This window comes from Vanessa cardui, chromosome 13 (genome assembly GCF_905220365.1).
Source record: "Vanessa cardui chromosome 13, ilVanCard2.1, whole genome shotgun sequence".
Classification (NCBI taxonomy): domain Eukaryota; kingdom Metazoa; phylum Arthropoda; class Insecta; order Lepidoptera; family Nymphalidae; genus Vanessa; species Vanessa cardui.
Window position 1 is genome coordinate 1,634,198 of NC_061135.1, and position 10,231 is coordinate 1,644,428.

The 10,231-nt window shown below is 32.6% G+C and overlaps 1 protein-coding gene across 1 annotated transcript; it reads right to left on the reverse strand.

Annotated features, from left to right (window-relative positions):
- Positions 1-1,890: 1,890 nt before the first annotated feature.
- On the reverse strand, positions 1,891-10,018 carry LOC124534731. Its single transcript, XM_047110720.1, has 6 exons — positions 9,852-10,018; positions 6,713-7,852; positions 5,918-6,451; positions 4,800-5,015; positions 2,791-3,076; positions 1,891-2,107 (listed from the first exon to the last, which is right to left on the reverse strand). The coding sequence occupies exons 2-6, from the start codon at positions 7,796-7,798 to the stop codon at positions 1,926-1,928; spliced, it is 2,304 nt and encodes a 767-aa protein (XP_046966676.1). The 5' UTR covers positions 7,799-7,852; positions 9,852-10,018; the 3' UTR covers positions 1,891-1,925.
- Positions 10,019-10,231: the final 213 nt, after the last annotated feature.

Genomic DNA, 10,231 nt, shown 5'->3' on the forward strand with positions numbered 1-10,231 from the left:
TCGTGGACCACTTTCAAAATTTTATTGGTTTCGTTTTACCCTCTGCTGTTACATTTCTACCACATTCTTAAAGTCGCCAATAAATAAAAATTGTGTCGCTTCTGATTTACGTTTCTGTATTCCAAGGTAAAATAAAAACGAAAAATAGTTTTCTAACACTTTACTTATTAAAAGAATATTAATAAGAAAAAAATATTAAGGTAATATAACTTTGCTTACATTTTTGCTCTTTAATATGAAAAACTGATAAATTTTCATGGACCCCCATTAACATCTTATAGACCCCCCCCCCGCCTGGGGGTCCACCTGGACCACTTTGGGAATCACTGATATAGATGATGCAACAGGCGACCAATATGCGTTTAGAAATTAGTCGGATCAGAAAACCGACTTTAACCAGTTTCGCCGTACCTAATGTCATGTATTATTTATTTTTATATTTTTATATTTTATTTATTATTATATTTTGTACTGATAAATATTAGATTTGATCCATAAAGTCAAAGTGGCCTTTGCAAGTCCAGCACTAGTCTTATACAGGGTTTACTAAACCTAGTTTATCCGTAAAATGGTCCAAAACTACTTATACGAAAATTTGGAAAATAGCTCTCTGTAAATAGTCACTCTTTACGAGTCGAAAATGTTCAAAAAAGAAAACTATTAATTATATTATAGAAACAGACCGACCCTGCCAGTCGTGATTTACAAATCCTTGACAGTTTAAGGATTGGTATATCTTACTGGTCAAGGGTGAATTCTATCGCCATTCTAACATAATTTAAAAAATAAAACAAGAATTAAATACTAGTCCATAAAGGTTGCATATATTCGCAGTTATGGATCATGTGGTCATATGGCTTTGATGATAACTTGCTTATACATTCTAGGCATCTTGTTTTACGTCGTAATTATACACCTGTTTGAATTATTGCGTGATCAGTCGCCATTAGTGAGAACAGACTTATCAGATCAAACATTGTTTTGTTATATTTTATCTAAAAGTATGCGATCTCGGTATTATGCGATGTCGGACGAATAAAAGTATGTTACATTTTTCCTCAAATCATACCTGAGTTTCGACTTTTTTAATTTAATTTAACAACATCCAAGGACTCACATTTGCCCGTGCCTTTATTTTATTCTACTTTACACTTGGCGCTTAATATTTTTTATTTTTGCTGATGAATAGATCTTCGCAGGAGTTCAAGCTAGAGGTCCTCTTGGAAGACGTGGAATAATATAAATAATAATAAATAATAATAAATATAATGAGTTTGATTTATATAGCGTTTATTCTTCTATATTTAAATCTGGCAAGTACTATTTGGATTCAGAAATAATTTAACAATGTGAAATCGTCAACAATTTAAATAGTATTTGATGTCTATCGATGAGTTTATAATAGATATTACTACTTATTCTGACAATAGTAATATGTCCTTATATCAACATTTTGGAAAGAAAGAAACACAAAAAGGCTATTCACAAGAAAAAATGTTAAATACAAATAATAATAACAATTTATTAGAGATAGTACAACCCGGCCATATTCAAGGAATGTCTTACAGACAACCTTTATTACGAGATATTATTAAAATAAGGCATTGGAGCATTGCATCATTGAAAATAATTAGTGTACTTAAAATTTAATTTAAATTAGATTATTCTGATTTCTCATTGTGATCTTATAAGAAAATTGTTGTTTTAGGACTGTTAACTAATATTTTGTCCATATTTTTACTTTATTTCATATGCGAAAATCTAAGGTTAGGAAATGGGCAAGATATCCTTGTTTATGTTAAGACGGTCAGCTTGTGATATTTCTTTGAAAAATTTCAATCGTCGCAAGTTTCTATTACAAAATTGATGGATTGAAAGAAAAACGTCATCTTATAATTTAAAACATCTTTATATAATGACTTTGGTTACACGTTCACAGACTTCTTGCTTTGAGCTTCCTCAGCATCATTAAGCAGTGGCGCCGAACCACACAGACGCATGTTCTCCGTATAGGGAATGATACCAACGCAGACTCCCGCAATTATCACCCACACACCGCCGACGTAGAATGTAATATCCCAACTATTCGTTATGTCAAAAAGAAGACCTGAAAAGTAATTAAATATTTATTAATAATATATTTATTTTCATGAACGAATGAAATAACTAAATTAATACATTTTCTCGTATCTACTGAATATATTTGAAATACGATAATTATGTTGAAATGCTTCTGTAATTTTTGTCAATTCAAAAAGGTCTTAAAAGCGGCTAGTATCGGCTTTACTTACAACTATTACTAATCTGGTATCCAGCAAACTACTGTTTTAGTTTTTCTGTTTTTATAAATTGAAATTAGAAAGCTAACACATTATTGCCGGCTAGTTGTCGGAAAAAAACGCGAGTTTTTCTTTTTATAATTTTTGCAGTTTTTAAAAAGTTGTATATAGATTACTATAGCGCCCGTATGAAGCCGGGTATATAATCAAAAAAAAAAAAAATCTATAACCAATCCTTTTACATAATAATCAGATACCGGGTTTAGTTTTGTTTTATAACGTAGATAATAAAGTATTAGAGAGACAGACACATGAGTAAGCCCGAAGATAATTAAAAAAAGGTATTAACTGCAACTGTAATGTAACTGCAACTTTTTCTTAGTGTTAGTAGCAACTGATACATGAACTATGAACTACAGAAGGCTTAGCATTATAATAAAATCCTAAATTAACCATGAAGTACTGTGTCATACACGTTTTATGTGTTAATGTGTAAAGAAAAACAACTTACCTCCAAGTGGAGGACCAATGAGATGTCCAAGCCCTTGACTCAGCAAGATAAGACCATAACCGAGGGTGAAATAGTCAATAGGCACCAATTTTATCAAAATAGCTGGCGTGTAAGAATACGAGCTGGCATATGAGAGCCCGAATATTGTGGATATCACGGCGAGAGCCCAATAGTTGGTGATAAATAGAGGGTATGCGCCGATAGAGATGCCACAGATAAAAAGGCATACCGCAAATGCTTTCGTTACATCCAGCCAAGGTTGGTCACCAGCCCAGCCCAACGCAACCTGCAAAGAGTAAGCCATGTTACTATTTATTTCAAATGTTATCTGTTATTTTAACATTTATTTAAATCGAATTTTTTATCATTATGGATGTCTACTTCCAAAAATCATCGTATCTTCTGTCACTTGTGTAAAAGTTTGATGTTTTAAAGCGGATATATTTTCGGGGATTATTTTCTTTATTCCAAACTGGTAATAGTAAATAGTCACAACCTGGTAAATTACCCACTGCTGGGCTAAAGCCTCCTCTCCCATTATGGAGAGAGTTTGGAACATATTCCACCACGCTGTTCCAATGCGGGTTGGTGGAATGCACATGTGGCTGAATTTCGATTAAATTAGATACATGCAGGTTTCCTCACGATGTTTTCCTTCACCTTCGAGCATGAGATGAATTATAAACACAAATTAAGAACATATATATAGTGGTGCTTGCCTGGATTTGAACCCGAAATCATCGGTTAAGATGCACGCGTTCTAACCACTGGGCTATCTCAGCTCATAATAGTAATAGTAAGTACTGTTAGGCTCAAATTAACAATACAATCGTACTTTTAATAAGGTCAATGGTCAGAAACAGGTGAATTTAAAAAACAGATTTTCGCTTAAAATTTGGCCGAGTATCATGAGGTTTTCAATTGCGGTATAAGAGTTAATAATCAATCTTGACGATGATGAGAGTTACCGTGAAGAAATCGAAAGGTATATAATGCGGATAGGAGTATCATATAGGAGTATCCACCTATCCACATTAGAGCAACCTAATGAGATAAGATCCAAATCATGTTTGGAAGGACAGAAATCCTTTACCGATCTGTGGGACAATTCATATTTAGATTATTACATGGCATATTTATCCCGTGGAAATTCGAGCACTTTGCAGTTAATTTAGAAGACCTAATGACGTCATGGAAGAATCTTAAAGCTTATATTGAACACTTGAATTATTATTTACACATGTGTTTATCTATTTTCGGTTCAAGGTTTTGGTGACAATTAACACATTTTCTACAAATCATATTAGTCTTAATATAGAATCATTATGTTACAAGGCAAATATACCAAAGGCTTATTAAATATTTACAGTTCAAAATAGATAAGATATACCGTACGTATTGTACGATTGAAAAATCTCTATCATATTCAGATGCAAGTGATTGAGATAAAATAGATAATAATATTTTCGATCTTGTTGACGTTAATTCATTTTTAATAACAGTATTATTTGTATATGTATTAATGAATCAATCAAAATTGAGAGTAAGTAAAGAACGGTAAATAAATCTGCTTGGTTAAGAATTTCACTCTAAGACAAAGATTTTTGGAGATTTAACTGCTCTTTGATAGATAATAAGTTACCTTCTTTTTTATATTAATCTTGTAAATATATTTTTTTATTTCATGATATAATTTATTTAAATGCATTTTGTTTATAATCATATAGTGTCATATTATAGTGTCCAAGTGTTACAATAAAATGATAAAAAAAATCTTAATATTATAAATACTCGAAACTGAAGTCAATATACTAAGCTTCACACTTAACGACAGTAAAGTATCTAATATCTATATATGGACAATCTTTCATATGAATATACAATTGATAGGAAAGATTTAAAAAGTATTTTATAGGTACGTATCGACAACCATGAGACAACAAGCTAAGTAGAGTCACTATTATATATATGGCCTAAAGATCAAGTTACTATCAACATTTGATACTCACAATTCCAATCCCACTCGCGATACCAACAATACTGATCATCGTGGCTCCTCCATCTATATTCATAGTTGTCATATAGGACTTCAGGAAGAAGTAAGGGATGATGGCCCACACCGCGAGGATGAGGGACGCCAGGTTGAAAATGAGGAAGTGAAACTCAGTGAACATCTTGAAATCGAAGGTGCTTTTGAAGCCGTCGATAAGTTTGTCGTACCATCTCTGAAATATATATGTATGTTTAAGAATATAGTTGGATCATATAACCTATACATACAGGTTCTACTGCAGGGTAAAGGTTTCCTATCCATTTCACCTCTGAAAAAAAGTATTACTGAAGTTCGAAAGTTTTTCAATGATTTCCGATGATTTTCAAATCTTGGACCATCAGTTAGATACCTAAGAAAGTCTCTTAAGGTCTTTTATTAAGGAGCAGAAGAGTTGCTGGGTGCTTCTTGTGCTTAAGATGGATCTGGATTCTGGTTCCCTCATTCGAAACAGATTTGTGGATACACATATTATTGATTCACATTCCACCTATTCAGTTTTACTCTCGATGTTTTCCTTCACCGCCGAGCATGAGATGAATAATAAACACTATTTTCAAGCCCTCAATGCACAATGCAGTTGGTCTATTCAACGTTAATACGCCTGTTGTATAATTTATTGTGTTTATTCTGAAATACATAACTTCTACCGTTCGCTCACAATATTCAGCCTTTGTTTAGTCTAGATATGGATCAATCTACGATACCGTATAATTATATTATTTATGATACCTTACGGTGTCAATTTTATTTTGCTGTAGTTAGAGCAAACATTGTCTATATTTTCCGTTTATTTTCTGTTCTGTTTGTTTTACGGAACTATGTAATTTAAGTTTTTAAAACTGGGCTAAAATTTATAGGTCTTGTCATTGTTATAATATATTACTTATATATCCGAAAAAAAAAATCTTAGTAATTACTGTTCATGTATACCAATGGGTCATATGCAATTTAATTGATTAGCAATACATTTAATATATTGCGACGTAATGTATTTTTTTAAAAGTTTTAGATGTGTAATCAAATTAGACATAGAACCATTGATAGAGATCTAATTTTATCAATAACATTACCAACCTTATTATCGTCGGAACCCGACCACAATGACCAAGTGGAATTCCTGTAAATATCAGGTAACGACGAAGCCCGCAGCTTATATCTCGGTATGTTCATCATCGCTCCACGATGCATGATCGTATTCTTATATAACGCCATGTCCCTCAAATAATGATGATCTGTGTTGATTTGTCTCGTCAACCAACCCGGTTGCTGAGGAGGCTCGATGGGAACAGCCTTGGTTGGCATTGGCTTCTCTTGTTTTGTTTTGGCATCCGTTGTATTTACTACAGCATTCTTTGTCGTTTCATTATGTTGACTATGTTTTACGTCATCAGCTTTTTTGGAATTTTCAGTTTCTGCTGTTGCTTTAGGTTTTTTTGCCATCACCGTTAATTTCATTTTAGCTGGTTCCGTCAGCGTATTCGCTATGGAAGGTTCCACGTTTAAATTCACTTCCGATCGTCGTCTTGTGAGTAAATCGGGATAATTTTGTACGATTATATTGTATAGACGTTTGTTAGTCATTAGCTTTTCGATAACCTCAAATGGAACCTACAATAAATAACGACATAAGTTATTAATATCATATTACATTAATAATAACGTATGTTCACACACACATCTATATTAATATTGTAACTGCGAAAGTTACTCTACTACGGAAATAGGCATATTTCCTCTACACGCTCAAAAAGCTGAACCGATAGAGATGAAATTTGGCGTGGAGATAATTTAAGTCCAATGGAGGGGGTAAATGGGGCATTTATATAGTAAATTTTAATAGTGGAATTTTTTGTATTATAAATTACGTACCTGGTCGCCTGTTTGTATAAATGTCGGCAAATGTATGTCCGAATGTACCCTTTTATAAGACTGTTCAACGTTCGCTTGTGTTGTTGCCTCCAGCTGCTCAGCTGCGGCTAGTGTTGTCGTCAACGTTGCCAAAATATACTCTGGACTCTTACCACTTTTGAGTAAGTCATTAAGTTCATCTGCACTCAGATACAATGACTCGGCACCAATTGATTTCAAAGAGACAGAGCCAGCACTTGATGATTTTCGGGACCTTGTTTTAGCTTGTTTCTTTTCTCTTCTTTCTTTAATTATTATCCAATCTGGATCTCTCATAAGAGCACCGCAGACACATACATTTAAAATCGTACCAGCTAGTAATACAAGTGTATTTCTCCAATCATAAAGCTGTATAAAGAAATCAGTTAGCGGCGAATATATTAATGTACCAAATCCGATACCACACGACGCTATAGATACTGCGAGGGTTCTTCTCTTATCGAACCAAAATGCAACCGCAACTACTGAGGTTACATAAAATATTCCCATCGCCAAACCACTGATAACACCAAGAGTCAAACACAACATTTCCACTGAATTACTTAAGGCAGCCAATAAGAAACCAACAGTTGACAGTAAAGCCGCAACCATTGTCATGACTCTGCAACCGTACCTGTCGACTAGAGCACTCATTATCGGACCTGATATTAAAGGTATGGAGATGAACAAGCTACCGATCAGTGAGGTCTTTGATTGTGATTCATTGAAGTAGTTCGTGAATTCTTCGTGTAAAATACCGAAGGAGTATGCCAGGCCGTCCGCACAAGCAGATGTTAGGAATGCAGCGAAGACAACGACCCATCCCCACCCTCCATCAGGGATAGGTGGCAATTTATCAGCATCTTCTTCTGAAAATATACTATCGAGGTCTTCCAGACCTTCAAACTTAACACGCTCTCCTGGAGGCGAATCGTCCTTAGTGTAATGAGGTACTATTTCTTTATTAATTTCTAATTTAATCGAGTTTATTTTGTTGATGTCCTTCAAATCTTGACCGATTTCTGTATGAGTGTCACCGTTGGACTTGTAAGTTTCATTGCCGACCATTTTGTGATGTGTTTAAGTCTATCTTAATAATCTCATAAACAAAATATTCGAGATCTGTAACAAAAGTATGTTTAATATAGAAAATACGAACATTAATATTAGAGAGGTAATCATATTCGGAACAAATTATATATTCCCAAAAAAAACGCACTCGTAGAAAACTTCATTTTTTCTGAATACCATAAAGTTAACATTATATTTATATCATAAGATTATAAACTTTAGTAAATATTTAATAAATTCTCATCTAAAATGATTTTTCAATATCCATTTAACATATCGCCCAATTGAAAGCACGTAGGTATTACATATCTATAAAATTAAATATTTATAACAGACATGTATAAAATAAATTAACAGAAAAAAGTGACTTCAATAACTTATAACAATAATATCGCAGTCGCGTTTTCTGGAATTTATTGAAGTTTCATTTTGTGTTTCCAAAATTCATCATCATATCTTTATGAAAATCTGTAAATTCGAAACCTATCGAATTTTGTATCAAACATCTAACTACATCTAAACTTTATAAATATGCCCGGTGTACGTGTAAACATATAATATTGAACTAATGTTTTTATTTGTTAAAGTATGCTTGTTTCTATAAATATACTCCTTTCTTGTTATTATTTAAACGCCTTTTGTAATACCACAAATGTAAATAAAATTATCGGTGAATCAATAAAGATAAAATCAAATCATAAATATTTATACTCTTTCTTTGGTCACACACATAAAAAATGTGGCGTACTATGAAAATACATTTACATTAAAAAATAATTGTATTTTTTTTTAATTAATGACCCATTTGTTAGAACGCGTGCATCTTAACCGGTGATTCCGGGTTTAAATCCAGGCAAGCACCGCTATATTTATGTGCTTAATTTGTGTTTATAATTCATCTCGTGCTCGGCGGTGAAGGAAAACATCGTGAGGAAACCTGCATGTATCTAATTTCATCGAAATTCTACCACATGTGCATTCTACCAACCCGCATTGGAACAGCGTGGTGGAATATACTCCAAGCCCTCTCCTTGATGGTAGAGGAGGCCTTAGCCCAACAGTGGGAAATTTACAGGCTGGTACTTTACTTTGTCAAAGCGTATTCGAAATCACTTATAAATTAAATAATACCAATACAATATTACATACGTACTGGTATGTTATGAGTTTCAAGTGATACTAATAAATATAACACTTTTATCCTCATAGCATAAAATTCTGATTGTAAATGACTCAGAATTGCAATATTTGTTGACGTTTCTCGTTATTGGTCTGCTACTGATATTCTAGTTATAGCCCCAATACCTTATATAAGATCTTAATAGCCTTGCCTTCCTAAATACACGAACTATATATAATCTACATATAATATAATCGTACAATTATATAAAAGTCGTTTAACACGTTCAACAAATGTATCTTACTTAATATTAATAAACATTAGCTGTTACTAAATTAAACGTCACTAAAATATTCCTAGGATCAAACTTAAACTCATAACTTATTTCTGAGTAAATACATCTATGTATTCAATGCAGTACCTTTCACGGGTAGAATTGTAACAGTAAAATAATAATAATAATAAGCACATATGCCTATTTGTCTATTATTGATCCATATTAATCATACATCCAACACAAACTTAGCCTTTGATATAAATACGATAGAAATATTTACATAACGACACAGTTCTAACTCTTAACACAAAATTAGTTTCTTATAACCTTGTGTAATACAAGACTCATTTTACGATAAAGAATCAGAATAGCGGATCGTTCAGGGGCTAATTCTACTAATAATGTCAATTTATTGCCATCGACATGAAAGGTACTGTTATGCAGTAATTCGGTTGAAAATAGTAGAATTTTACCCCAGGAAATGTTATTAGGTATTCTATGCGATCACGATTAATACACTTATTGTGAATTAAAAATAAATAAACAGTTCTTATATATTATAGCACATTAATATAAGACATTTCGAGAACCATTATTACTGTAAACTCAAAGATACTTTAAACTAATATTATCAAAAGAATAATTTCACTTACCAGACAAATAAATTCTTAGTAATTAGAAATGTAAATTATTTCATATCACAGTTAGTCACAAGCCTTATAGACTTTATAATATATTTACTTGTACGTGTTAATTATTATATGTTGTGTATGACACATAACAGCTTATGCGCTACATGTACGCGCGGTCGTCGCCCGTGTGATGCTGAATGAAAACGTTTATATAGCATCTTTCAGACTAATCATTTATGATAATAGGGTGACCATAAATCATGGAAATCATATATTTTTATCGTACACTTAGACTGCCTTGTGCAAATATTTTTTCTATATAAAAATGTCATGTTAAATCGTCGTAAATTAATATTCTGGTATTTTTATCACGTTTCTGCTCATGGCTTTTACTGAGCTAT

What these genes read in the sequence shown, in the direction of transcription:
- LOC124534731 (XM_047110720.1), bottom strand. Translation starts at nt 7,798, where the DNA reads ATGGTCGGCAATGAAACTTACAAGTCCAACGGTGACACTCATACAGAA. An exon ending in CGGGTTCCGACGATAATAAG is followed by an intron (nt 5,016 to 5,917) that starts GTTGGTAATGTT and finishes TATATATTTCAG; the next exon opens with AGATGGTACGACAAACTTAT. An exon ending in TCGCGAGTGGGATTGGAATT is followed by an intron (nt 3,077 to 4,799) that starts GTGAGTATCAAA and finishes TACTCTTTGCAG; the next exon opens with GTTGCGTTGGGCTGGGCTGG.